The 14118-nt window shown below is 40.3% G+C and overlaps 1 protein-coding gene across 25 annotated transcripts in view; it reads right to left on the reverse strand.

The window, feature by feature from the left end:
* Positions 1 to 14118, reverse strand: part of LOC102134704 (adenylate cyclase type 10-like) — a 40682-nt gene that overhangs the window by 25451 nt on the left and 1113 nt on the right. For 17 of the 25 annotated variants that reach the window (XM_074038129.1, XM_074038110.1, XM_074038118.1 and 14 more), the window contains exons 2-10: positions 13111 to 13859; positions 12178 to 12282; positions 9163 to 9201; positions 8281 to 8424; positions 5843 to 6048; positions 5493 to 5583; positions 5315 to 5403; positions 4500 to 4691; positions 3400 to 3521 (exon numbers count right to left, since the gene is read on the reverse strand). In XM_074038129.1, the coding sequence (XP_073894230.1) occupies positions 3400 to 3521; positions 4500 to 4691; positions 5315 to 5403; positions 5493 to 5583; positions 5843 to 6048; positions 8281 to 8424; positions 9163 to 9201; positions 12178 to 12282; positions 13111 to 13816 (1694 nt within the window). In that variant the 5' untranslated portion in view covers positions 13817 to 13859. Of the gene's footprint in view, positions 1 to 3399; positions 3522 to 4499; positions 4692 to 5314; positions 5404 to 5492; positions 5584 to 5842; positions 6049 to 6523; positions 6644 to 7939; positions 8011 to 8280; positions 8425 to 9162; positions 9202 to 10062; positions 10186 to 12177; positions 12283 to 13110; positions 13860 to 14118 lie in introns of those variants that run through there. The other 8 variants (XM_074038108.1, XM_074038119.1, XM_074038121.1 and 5 more) reach the window with 7 other exon arrangements.

Here is a 14118-nt window from a genome sequence, read left to right on the forward strand (position 1 = left end):
ATCTTTATAGTCAAGATTTCTTTGGTGCCTCTGGGGAGAATTAACCATTTCTTCCCATAGCACATTGTTGTAACTCCTATAGCATTTTATTTCTGCACTTCAATTTCATTGTATTAAAGTTAGTTGTTTACTTAGCTGAACTGGTAAAATCTTACTTCTCTTTATGTCCATAGCACTAACACAGTGCCTGGCTCATAACTGTGTCCAAGGAATGCTTGTTGAATGAATGCATTTATGCATGCCAGAAATTCAGCTATTAACAAGTCAATCATGAACAAATAATACTTTTATCATTTAGTTATTTCTTATTTCTTTCTATTATACTTTATAATTCCTCCTTGCTTTTCTCAGCAATCCATATTCCTTCTTTCCTTTAAAACCTTTCTGCATTGATAGTGTATTCTTTATTTGATACATGTAATTGTATATAAAGTATTTCTGGTACTGAAAAACCATAATAATGACATTCTGAGACTGCACTCCCTATGTCTCAAAAATATCCTGAAGAAATACTCAGGGAATCATCTTTCCTCTAAATGAGCTAAAAGCTGAAGCTATTTCTCAGATTAGAAAGAGGAACTCAGAGGATGTCTCAAGGTGAACAGGGTCTTTGAAAAAGAAGACATGGAAAGTAGTTTTGGGTCTGAGAGCTGATGTGATGCAGAGAGAAATGAGCAATGGTATCTGCTACCGAGGCCATGTAGGAACCTCTGAAGCTTTAGCATCTGCTCAGCATTTCCAAAATTATCTTCCTTAGAACATTAGCTCCTCTGGATGTTTATAGGTCTTTCTGGCGAAAAGTGTTTGATGACCAAGTAAATTTGGGAAATGCTGACTAAAACTAAATATAACACATTTCTTTCCCATAACACTACTCAGAACCTTTGGTATGTTAATGTTCATTGTGAACCTTGAAGAAGGAAATATAATTTGCGACACTTCCCAGACATATTTGGTCATGAAAATCTTTTCTTTTTTCATGAGCATATTAAGGGATTAATAACATTCTAACAAACACACTTTGGGAGATACTGAATTAGTAATTATCTTCAAGGAAAAAAATCACTGACCTTGAAACTTAGCTTTGAGGCTTTGACATCTGTTTGACTTAGCAGCATAACCTTTCTGGATCTTAGTTTCTTTAAAGAGGTCAAATTTGATGAACTCTAATACCCCGTCTAGTTCTTAACATCTATTATATTCTAAACTAAATAAGATGGAAATGACCAAGTTACAGCCTAAGAGTGACAGAAGACATTCTTAAGGGCATTGTAAGACAGTCTCTAAAGGCCAAAGAAATGACTCTTTTAAGAGTAAGGGCCAAGGGTGGGACCCTTGAAGGCCACAGGGCAATACAAACTTCAAGAACAGAACAGACCAGCACTGGAGGGGATGGCCCATGTGATGGTTAATACTGAGTGTCAACTTGATTGAAGGATTGAAAGTATTAATCCTGCATGTTTCTGTGAGGGTGTTGCCAAAAGAGATTAACATTTGAGTCAGTGGGCTGGGGAAGGCAGATCCACCTTTAATCTGGTGGGCACAATCTAATCAGCTGCCAATGAATATAAAGCAGGCAGAAAAATGTGAAATGAGGGAGACAGGCCTAGCCTTCCAGCCTACATCTTTCTCCCATGCTGGATGCTTCCTGCCCTCAAACATCGACCTCCAAGTTCTTCAGTTTTGGCATTCGGACTGGCTCTCCTTGCTCCTCAGCTTACAGACAGCCTATTGTGGGGCTTTGTGGTCGTGTAAGTTAATACTTAATAAACTCCCCTTTTTTAATATATATATATGTTCTATATAATACATAACATAATTATATGTAACTATATATATATATATGTATTAGTTCTGTCCCTCTAAGAGAACCCTGACTAATACTGCCCAGCATATCCACACTAGAGACAAGACTGGGAGGTAGGATGTAGGAGTATCTGCAGATCCCACCAAACCTGAAAGAAGTGTTAACAGTGTTAACATGTATTTGCCTTGGGCAAAGAGTCTGAGCATCTATTAAGCAACTGTAGCATCTTTCTTATTTCTAAAATACAGCTTGGATCAGATCATCTCTAAATTCCTTTCCAATATTAACATTCTATGAGTGTGTATCTATAATTATATCACATTAATAGCATATTTGATTCTTTTGGGGAGCATTTGCATTTTATAAGAGGCAGCTGGGGGATAAGTAATGAAACAACACAGGATTTGAAGACTGAAGATCTGGGTTTCATTAAAAGCTCTGCTATACGCTAGTAACTTCTCTTCTGTGACCTTAATTTCCTTAATGTATAAAAGAGGGGCATCACACCTATAGTCCCAGCACTTTGGGAGGCTGAGGTGGGAGATCACTTGCACTCAGGAGTTTGAAACCAGCCTGGGCAACATAGCAAGACCTTGTCTCTACTAAAAAAAAATAAAATAAAATAGCCCAGTGTGGGGCGTGTGCCTGTAGTCTGAGCTACTTGGAAGGATGAGGTTGAGGATGCAGTAAGCCGTGATTGTGCCACGGAACTTTAGCCTGGGAAATAGAGCAAGACTCTGTCTCTAAAAAACAGCAAAAAATAAAGAGGGATACAAATTTTCACATTGGTAGCATATACTAAAGTATTCTATAAATGTTAAAGCACTATTTACATGTTTGATACAATTTTTATCCATTTTGAATTAAGTTATGGCAAGCAAACCAATCTGATTCAATGTTAACACTGGAAGTAACTATTTTAAAAATTCATTCATGTACACACTTTCTCCATAGCTTTCTATTTTAAAAAGTCAATCGAAAACTTCCAACCAACTTTATCATAATGCAACTAGTGGGAAAATAGATTTTTCTATACCTTCATCTGGGTTAGGTTTTGTGAAAGGTGGTTCGGTGAGGGGTGGATGTGGAAGAGGGAGATCAGTTCAGTTTAAGGGCCAGAAAAGGCAATAAGATCTGTGAAAGACCCAGAATGAAAGCCAAGACAGCGCTAACCAGCTATGGTTCCTTACTATCTAGGTAATTTCTCCACAACTTCTCTCATACTCTCTCTTGTAGACAGGCAGCCTTTATTCTGTATCCTCTCCACAGGGATGTTATTTGCATCATATTAATTTACACATTTGCTTGTTCCTTTGCAGTGTTCTTGAATCTTGGTATGTTTGTTCTGTTTCTCTCCTTTTCCTGACCCGCTGAATGGGAATGTATCTTTATTTCCCCTGGGTATTCAGTACAGAGATCTGTATCTGGTGATTTCTTAATAGATCTTGTTTGCTCACTTTCCTTAGCATGTTCCCTTCACATTAGGCAAATTCTGGACTACTTGAATCCCTGCCACTTGTTACTGCCTCCTACCCTGCCTGAAGAGCCCCTGGGGCCTGAGAAGCTCCTCTCTGCCCCACCTTCCTCCTTACTTGGTCTTAGCAGGATTCTCCCAGCAGAAGCTAAAGATGCTGAAGGAGCTCTCCAGGGCATGTGCACACTCGTCTGGCTTCTTATCACCAGGAAGGCCGAAAACACAGAGGAACATGCAGCCCTGGGATAGATGACAAACAAAGAAATGAGACACTTACCTGGGAAAGGAATATGGCTTGCCTAAACTAAACCAGCTCCCCTGAATGAACCCAGACCCTATCCTTGAACACTCTCCTGTTGGAAATATAGGATTCTACATGATTCATAAAATGGAAACTCTGGGCCACAGCAACATAGACTTTTTTTTTTTTTTTCTTTTTGAGATGGAGTCTCGCTCTGTAGCCCAGGTTGGAGTGTAGTGGTGCGATCTCGGCTCACTGCAAGCTCCGCCTCCTGGGTTCATGCCATTCTCCTGCCTTAGTCTCCCAAGTAGCTGGGACTACAGGCACCCGCCACCATGCCTGGCTAATTTTTTTGTATTTTTAGTAGAGACAGGGTTTCACCGTGTTAGCCAGGATGGTCTTGATCTCCTGACCTCGTGATCTGCCTGCCTTGGCCTCCCAAAGTGCTGGGATTACAGGCGTGAGCCACCGCACCTGGCCAGCAATGTAGACATTTAAAAAATCTTGATTTCACTATTCAAAGAGCTGAAATTTAAAACACAAGAAAAACTGCTATCAAGAACTTTTCAAAAATTTAATTTCTAGTATATACCTTGAGCTAAGTCTATCTGCCCACATTTTCATCACTTATAACGTCAAGTATTAAGATTCTGCTTTTTTTCAAGATCCTTAATTATCTGAGAAAGACCTGATTACATTTACTTTACTAATAGAACCAGAAAAACATTCTTTATGCTTCACAAGGATTCTTCAACAAGAATTCAATAAAAAATGACATGGAGAGTAACCCTCAGTAACCCTGAAAATTAAACTAACAAGAACATCCCATTTCTTAATTAGCATTAGTTGAAGTTTTAATGTAATATAGCTTGTTACAAAATAAGTAGCAGGGAATTTGACTTACACTTGTGTTATGTGGGAGGACATCACTCCTCACTCACCTTTAATGCTGATGGGTCAAGTTCCCTTGTACTTACTTTCTCAAACATAAAGATCCGACTCAGCTGGCCACCCCCTTTCTCAATGACTGTGGAGATGTATAAGGCAGACTCCTGGATAAGATGACACAAATGCAACATCCACGCTGTCTTGTGGAACTCCAGGCTGACCAAAACCAGAGTCACCGTACGGAATTCAGATACATACTCTACAGGCTGGCCTTCATCAATCTGCAAAGACACACTGAATTACCTACCTGTATTTTCAACTATCAGCATCATGTTCAGGCATTTTCATTATGTATTTCATGGTATATATGAGAAAATAACTTAAGGGTCTCAGCAAAAACTTAAAAGAAATTTCAGTATAGAAGATATACAACACAATGCACTTGGAACTAAAACTGACTAGGCAGAATTCACTGATGAAATCTGTCAAGATTTACTCTCTAAGAGTTAATTTGACACATCCATTAGTCATTACACTCTTACTAAGGAATTCACATATATGCATATATATATACAATCAGTCAACTTATATTTACCAAACATACACACTATACCCTTCTTACAGTGTACTAAATTGTTGAAGAACAAATTAAAAAACAAATATGGTTTCTACTTTCTAGGATTGAGAAATCTAGCTAAAGGTTTAAGACATGTTCATCACCGTATTATGTTGGCACAGATGGGTAAATCTGCTGGAATTACAATGGGGTGCTGGAGATTAACTGAGTAATACAAAAAAGTTGTCACAATTGTACACCTGTTTATATGCACGCGTGCACACACACACACACACACACACACACACACACACAGACTATACGAGGATTCAAGAACTAGGAAATAACCTTCTTCAAAAGGTTTTTCATTATGTGTTTCCGCAGCTTTTGGTCAAGATCAGAGTGTGGATCCAATTCCAGTGCAGTTCTTAGAGTCTCTGAGAAAAGAAAAATAAAAGGTCCCTGGCCATGTGGAAAATTAATGTTTAAAATTTGGGGCTTAGGTAGAAAGGACAAAGTAACTTACCAGCACTTGTACGGTAATGTGGTAGATAATCGAGGCACTTGTCAAAATGCTCATCAAAATCAAATGGGTCAATGATCCGCATATCTCTTAACTACAGAAAGGAAACTGCTTAATTCTGTGCCCCCACACAAGAAAGGCTGAGGATTCTATCACCCTTGTTTGCCTTTTATCTCCTCAGCCTCACTGTTCTACCTCATCCATCTTCATAGGAGAATATTCCCAACCTCCCTCCTAAATTGAGTTCCAATGGTCGTTGGTTTGGCCAGGCAATATGTGAACACTATCAGAGCATTTCCCTGTGTAATAGGAAGGCCTTTTCAGGATGTGAATAGATGAAGCTAGCCTCCTACCTTCACAGCTTCATCCTCCCTCATGATTTCCACTTCAAACATATACTGCTCGCAGAGCATCCAGCAGTTCCAGGATAGGACAATCTCATTTGCCTGAGCCAAACGCTGAGCTAACCGGACATCATCTACATCCCGCCCAATCACCAAGAGGTATTGCTGTCGCTCATCTCCAACAATAACCTGGGAAATCCGACCCGCAGACAGACCTATCCAGAAAAAATGAGATAAATGGAGAATAGTCAAACTCAATTGGGAAACTATGCAACAGGAGGGGTCTGGAATCCCCACATGGCTCTATGCATCATGCCAATCTTGTTATTGCCCTCAGCTGCAGAAGTCTTAGGTGAGCTAACCTTTAAAAATAATACCTTACGGGACAAAAAACCAAACACTGCATGTTCTCACTCATAGGTGGGAATTGAACAATGAGAACACTTGGACACAAGAAGGGGAACATTACACACTGGAGCCTGTTGTGGGGTGGGGGGAGGGGGAGGGATAGCATTATGAGATATACCTAATGTAAATGACGAGTTAATGGGTGCAGCACACCAACTTGGCACATGTACACATATGTAACAAATCTGCATGTTGTGCACATGTGTCCTAGAACTTAAAGTATATATATATATAAAAAAAAAAGAATGGAAAAACAAAAAACAAACAAAAAAATAACAATACCTTACGACCAGGTGCGGTGGCTCATGCCTGTAATCCCAGCACTTGGGGAGGCCGAGGCAGGCAGATGACCCGAGGTTGGGAGTTCGAGACCAGCCTGACCAACATGGTGAAACCCCGTCTCTACCAAAAATACAAAAAAAAATTAGCCAGGCATGGTGGTGCGTGCCTATAATCCCAGTTACTCAGGAGGCTGAGGCAGAAGAATCGCTTGAACCCTGGAGGCAGAGGTTGCAGTGAGCTGAGATCGCGCCACTGCGTGCCAGTCTAGGTGACAGAGCGAGACTCCATCTCAAAAAAAAAAAAAAAAAAAAATTCTTCCCCCAGATTTCCTTCTCTTATGTAATACACCTGGAGATGGACATTTTGTCTGTCTGAAGATGGTGAAGGAGAGTAGTGGAAGAAGAATGTACAAAGGGGCACAAGGAGACTTTTTGAGTGATAAGTATGTTCACTATCTTTATTGTGGTGATGGTTTCAAAAGTGTATAAATATGCCAATGTATAGTATCAATTATCCTTAATAAGACAAAAACCAAAAGAAATGAAAGATGGCAGGACAAAAGAGATGCCATATAAAACAGAATATAATTCTTTACCACTGCTCCTCAAAACATAAAAGAACAGCTGGAGCCAACTTTTGCCCTTAAAGAGGTTTCTGAACCCTTGTGAAGGAGCTTTGTGTATTGAACTTCCCCTCCAATCCTGACTCTGCCCTTGGTGAAACTTTGGCCTCTGTATATAGCTTTCTTTTATTATATTGTGTTATATTTTTGATTCTGTCAAGCACTAACATAGTTCAAAAACTAAACTATAAAGAATATATATTTTAAAATCTTGCTTTACCTACATGCCCATCTTTACTATTTTCCTGATATTAGTAATTTTATTAGTTTCTTGTATATTTTTCCAGTGTTTCTATTTTCCTCCTTACACAGATGGTAGCATACTAAACATGCTGTTTTGTATCTTACTTTTTTTCACTTAACTATATCTTGGAGATACTGCCATGTCAAGACATCTTATTTTTTTTAAAGTTGCAGATAATCTTATTGAGTATACATATTATTTACTTAGCCAGTCTCCTATAAATAAGTTGTTTTCAATGTTTTAAAATTACAAACCATATTACAATCAATAACCTTGCATGCGCAACATTTCATATGTGTGTAGGCATACCTATAGGATAAATGTCCAGAAGGATTGTGAGGTTAAGGAATAAATGTACTTGTAAGAGTAAATAGTATAGATGGTATGTAAGTGAAAACAAGACTTTTTAATATATATTTTTATATGGTTTAGTTTTTCTTGACATAAAAAGTACAATAAAGACAATAAAAATAAATATAATAAAGATTGCCAAGTCACCCTTATACCATTGTTCACTCACAGTAAGAAAAAGCTCATTCCTCAGACTCACCAGAGTACATTGTCCAGCATCTGAAGTTTTGCCTATCTATAGGTAAGAAAGATAGTCAGTGTACTTCCAATTGGCATTTTTCTTATTAAGAATGTTGATCATCTTTTGACGTGTTAAAAGACATGAGTTTCCTTGTCTATATACAATTTACTCATGGCCTTTGTCCATTTTTCTCTTAAGAGTATTATTCTTGATTTCTAAGTGCTCTTTCCCTAGTAGAGCAATTCACCCTTTGTCTATATGAATTGCAAATATTTTTTTTCCCAGTTTATCATTTATCTTGAGGTTTTTATAGTGGGTTCCCCCTCGCCCAGTTGGATCACTCTTTTAGGAGGTACTACCTATCTTTAACTGCAGGTCCTGGCCTTCTCTGGTGTGATAGATCCCAAATTTCTCCTGTATCTCCAGACTGCATTTTGCCACCAAGGTAATGATGTCACTCAGTTGATTTTGTTCTACTCTCCAGAGTGCCAGGAGCATGTTCCCTGCAGAGACACAGGATAGGCTGACGGGGACCAAATATCTAGTCTTACTTGGTCCAGGGCAAAGTCCCAGTAACGTAGAAGATCAACTTGACCCAGTGTGGATATTATGTAAGTTATCAGGCAAGGTTTCTTGGTTATATACATTATGCTAGGTTAAAATACTGCTTCAGATCCTCAAAATCATCCAGTACATAAAAACATAACTAGGTAGAAGTTTAAATGATCCTAAGGATATTTTTGGTAATCTTCCTTCCACCAGTATACTAACAGAGGAGGAGAGGTACTAGCAAAAGGTTCATAAAAAGTGGGTTCAAGTTCATATCTAATTTGATGGCTGGTTTTATTATGTTTAAATAAGGAGACAGGCCAACTCCGGGGCATACAGCTGTTAGTGATCTTGAGTTCTCCAGAAAGGACATGCTTGACTCCTCCCCATCTCATGCTTAGCTTCTGCTATTAATGACCAAGTTTCTCATTAGTTTTCTCAAGAATGCTTTATTGGCACTTATTTTGCTGTCCTTCAATCTAAACAAAAATGCAAAGCATGTGAGAGTTTAATTTGGGCAAAGCTTTTCCATTAGACTGGGGGATCCTTTGAGGCACAGACTATGTCTTCCTCATCTTGGTATCCAGTACCTTTTAATCAAACAATGCCGAATAAACCAATATGCTGAATTCCACCTAAATATAGTCCTCCTCACTCACAGTCTTATGTATTTAGAAAAACTGAAAAAATACCTGTGATATTTAGGATATCCCCTCCAAAACAGAGAACATCTGAAATCAAGTAAGAAAGAGAGAGGAAAATGAGTCAAAATCAGATATAAACCAGATTAGGGCAGAATCATATATGGTCAAAAGAATGGCCTACTGAGTTTATCCTCATGTCATTCTTGTCCATTTGCTCACTCCAAGACTCAGGTTCCTTCTTCCTTCTAGTCATTTTCTCCCCAAATCTATCTGCACCTACATACATCTTTTCTAAAATGGAAGTATTCCTGCTCTCTTCAAAGCCACCCCATTTGTGATAGGAATCTTATCCCCTTTTACCTTCTCGAGAACTTCACACTGTTCCTAATCTCTCTACTGAAACATTCTCATCAATAGCAAAAAACAAAACCAAAACACACAAAAATAACCCACATATTCTTGGCTCTACCTTCTCTTCTGCCTATTAGCTCCATTTTTTTTTCCTGCTATATTCACAACAAACAAAACCCCAAATCTCAAAAAGTTGGCTACATATATTTTCCTCATAAATGTTTTCTCTGCCATTCTTTTTCTCAGCTTACTCCAATCTGACTTCCATCTCCACTACTTCAAATTATCAAGGTCATCAACAGCATTAATCTTGCTAAATTCAATACTTCTCTGACCTCACTGTACCTGACAGCTGTCATTTTCAACCCAGCTAGCTGCAGCTTTCTTCTAGAGACACTACCTCTCCTTTGGCTTCAGGAACACCACAATATCCTACCTCATTGGCTGTTTGTAGTCTCTTTTTCAGGTTCTTTCTCCCTTATCATAATCCTTCCCTGGAGTTCCTCAAGCCTCAGCCAAAGGCTCTTTCTCTTTATTTACGCTCTTCCAACATGAACTCAATCGGTTCTTAAGTCCCACTTTATGCCATCAACTCACATTTTCATCTCTAACAGGGATCTCTTCTCTGAGCTCCAGGCTCAATCATAGCTGGATTCACCAATTGAATGGAGTCATTCCCCACTTGAAAGACTTACTGGCATCTCAAACTCAACATATTCAAAACAGAACTCTTGATTTTCTTTCTCAATGTTCAGTCTTTCCTGTCTTGGTAAATGACATGATCAATTCATTTATGAAAGCCAAAAAACTGAGTCCTTTTTCTCACCAGTTCCCACTGAAATTTAATATATTAGCAACTCCTGTCTGTTGAACCTGCAAAATATATTTCAGGTTAATCTACCCCACGCAGCTCCCCTGCCATACCTCTACACCAACAATCTTCAGTCTTGACTGCACATTGGAATTGCCTATGAAACTTTAAAAGATCTTATTCCTGGGCCAACCTCAAGAAATTCTGATTTAAATGGCCTGGGGTGAAGCTTAGGCATTAAGATTTTTAGTTAGACAAGGTGGTACGGTACCTGTAGTCCCAGCTATTTGAGAGGTTGAGGCAGAAGAACCTTTTAAGCTCTAGAGTTCAAGACAAACTTGGCAACATACTGAGACCCCAGTCTCTTCCAAAAAAAAAAAAAAAACAAAATCTAGAAAAAAGAATAAAACAATCAAAAAGCTCCTCAGGCAACCACAGCTGAGATTGAGAACCACTGCTCTAGACCAAATCTCCATCATCTTTCCAGGACAATTGTCTCTTCCAGCTTCTATTCTTAAATTCACTCTCCACCAGCATTCAATCTCCACACAGTAGCCAAAATCAGTTTTAAAGTGTTAATCAGATCATATTACTCCCCTGCTAGACCTTTCCAGTTTTCCTTTATACAGAAATATATAATTCCAACTCTTTACTATGGACTACAGAGCTTGGTGATCTCATAGCTACCAACCCCCAACCTTGCCTCAAACCACTCTTCACCCTGCAAGCTACGTTTTGGCCTGCACTGGCCTTCTGTTAGCTCCTGGAGTGTGCCGAGCTTTCTCCTGTCTCAGGACCTTTGCACTTGGTATTCTGTCGGAAATGCTTTACCCCTAGTTCTTCACAAGCTGTTCCCCTCATCCTTCATGTGTCAGCTTAAATAATACCTCCTCAGAGGAGACTTCTATGACCACCCTGTCTCATACACTCCCCTATCCTAAAATTATTTTTTTTTATACCACTATACTATGTTTATTTCCTTAATAGAATGTAGAAGCTACAATTATTGTTTACTTATTGTCTGTCCCACTAAAATGGAAACTAAATGAAGGTACTCTGTCTTACTTTGCCCTGTATTTCTAGTACCCAGCAGTTGCTGGTATTAGAGTACATACACGATACAGAATTTTTATCTTCCCCTTCATCCAAACCTATGAGAAAAAGCAAACACCCTTCCATATGTATTCCTTAAGGATAAGAGGTAAGTCAAATAATCAAATTCTTAATGGAGATGCCACAAAGTAATTATTCTGGTGAATCTCAGAATGATGGATAGAAACATATAGCGAGCTGTCAGTAAAGGATGAGAATGTTACCTAAGTACTAAAAGGTATAAGGTCAGAGTAATTTCTGTTGGGTAGGCCTAACCAAAAAGGCCAAGAGTGGGTTCTTGCACCGCCTACACCTATTACAGTCCATGTCACAGAGTAGGTACTCAAAACATGGGTACTGCACAAATGAGTTTTCTTCCAGATACTGGAAATTTGGCAAATATCTAAAAGCTTAATACATGGCAGAAAATAAGAAAACATCCTATTCCTTCCTCACAGGATCAAAATATAATAATAGAACAAAAAGATGTTTTATAAATTTGGTCTAAATACACACTTGAGATACATTATTGTTAGAACACTTTATTTTGAAATAAAATACAAATGTGCAAAGTAAATTAGCTCCTCCTGCCCCACCTTTGAACAATGAGTCAATAGAATTAAGACTGGGTAGAATGGCAGATAACAGGCAAAGGTCTAGCTTTTCAGTGGCAACTTGAAAAAACCAAAGATGAATGATGCTAAAGGAATGACCCTTTAGTACCTGTTTTAAAGTACTTCTGGTCACCTTCTTTTATAAACCCTCAGGAGCCCAGCACCACACCTTGTTACCCTACAATGATCACTCACGCTCCACGATGTCACTAATGTAGTAACTGAAGATGTGGGCCAGTTTGTCCATGTCACGTTCCGACTTGCAGGTCAGGCTGAACCTGTCCATTAATGCTGTAAACCCTGACCAACAAAGCAGAAATTACCATGTTAACTCCAAATCCTAACTTTTTGGCCCCTTTCTCCCCACACATCAGCCTGGTGTAAAGGAAACAGATCTCTTCAAGCTGAGTAATTCCTTTATCCATTAACATGGTGTAACTTAGAAACTACTAAGGGCCAGGTTGGTTGCCGCTGCCACTGGGAATCCAGAGGACCACCCTCTCTGCTTCCAGGAGCTGGAGATGGTGCCCTTTTCATCTGGAGCCAGCTCTTTCCCCCACCCTCTTAGGCAGCTGCCTGGCTATGGGAAACAACAGGATCCCTCCTCACGTCTGGCCAGAGAATCACTCACAAGGTGAGGACAGGCACCTGGTATTACCCATCTTCATATCCCTGACACAGAATAAATATTTGTTAAATGAACAACTCTAGGAGTGGCTGCTAGATAGCTACGGCCAGAACAATGGCAAGCACATACTTAACGACGCCAAGAATGAATTAATTGAAAGAATAAAATAACTGAAACAGAACGCTTAATAGAAATTGCTCGGGGTTGGGAGACACGGGTTCACAGCCCGCTGCGTGGTCCTGTAAAAATCCTTTCCTCTGAGTTTCAATTTCATCATCTTTGAGGTGAGCTCAAGGGCTGAGCTGGTTCATCCCAAAAGATGTCTTCCCACGCTAAAACGAAGACCCTCAAAGTTTCCTGCGGAAGCCGCGGGACGAAGTTAAACTGTGCCTTAGCTCGCGGGAGGCTAGGTCTGTAACCGTCGCAGCCTCCAGGGGCTTAGACCCAACGGCCGCTTCTCCCGCAGGCCAGGAGGCTGAAGTGCCGGCCATCGCCCTCACCCGTCACATGGACGCCTAGGAGGACTCCCTGGGCCGTGGCGAGCTCGGGTTCCGATCCCCTGGGCTTCCGAAAGACCAGTAGGTCGGGAAGCAGTGCCGCCAAGCGGGCCTCCACCGGCCACACAGGCAGCTTCGCATCCCGCCTGCCAGTCACCATAGCTGCCCGCCCAGGTACCGGAAACAGGGTCCAGCAGCGTAGCAGCCAATCCGCATGGCAGGCTCTGTTGGGGGTCCTGCCGCCAACCAATCCGCGCAGGCTTCCTTGGGGCAACGCCAATCGGAAGCGGCTGCAGTCCCCGCCCCACCACCTTCCCACAACCATCGCGGGCCGAGTTCCGCGGGGAGAAGGGGCTGGAGGTGCTGCAGTCCGCGCTTTCAAAGGAGCAAAGCTGTCTTTTCTACAGGAAACGGGAGAGGTGTAGACGCTCCTGCGGTAAAGCCGTTGATGTGAGATAAATATCGAGAGGTCTTTCCCCCATACCACAGAGTAGAATCTTGGGTCATCTCTGAATTTGTTAAGGACAGGTTCTACTGGCATAAATCTAAGCCAAACCTCAAGCACAGTTTGACTAAATCTATCGAATACTGTCAGTCCTTTTCCTTCATTGTTGTGGTGAGTTTCTCCTTTTATCTGCCAGGGCAGGTCTCCTGCTCTCATCACGAATGCTACCCGGGGCTGTTTGTCTCTCGTGTGTGACAATGGCATATCGGAGGCTTCTAGTCTTTTGTTGCTTAGATTACCAGTGACCCTAAGGTAAAACAGTAACAAGGTGAGCATGCTGTGGATTTTTAACCATCAGAAAAGTACTTTTGTTTTGGTGTTCTGCCAAAACAAAATCTAACAAAATGTAAAAATATATCTTCACTACCTGTAATTCTAGAATACTTAATCAAGGCTGTTTTTGTGATAAGGGCCAATTTTCGTCACATTTTGATAAACACTTTCAGTAGTAGCATCAAATGTATGATCAGCCTGCAATTGACAGAAAATATCTCCTCAACAGGGTG

Source organism: Macaca fascicularis, chromosome 4, assembly GCF_037993035.2.
Source record: "Macaca fascicularis isolate 582-1 chromosome 4, T2T-MFA8v1.1".
Classification (NCBI taxonomy): domain Eukaryota; kingdom Metazoa; phylum Chordata; class Mammalia; order Primates; family Cercopithecidae; genus Macaca; species Macaca fascicularis.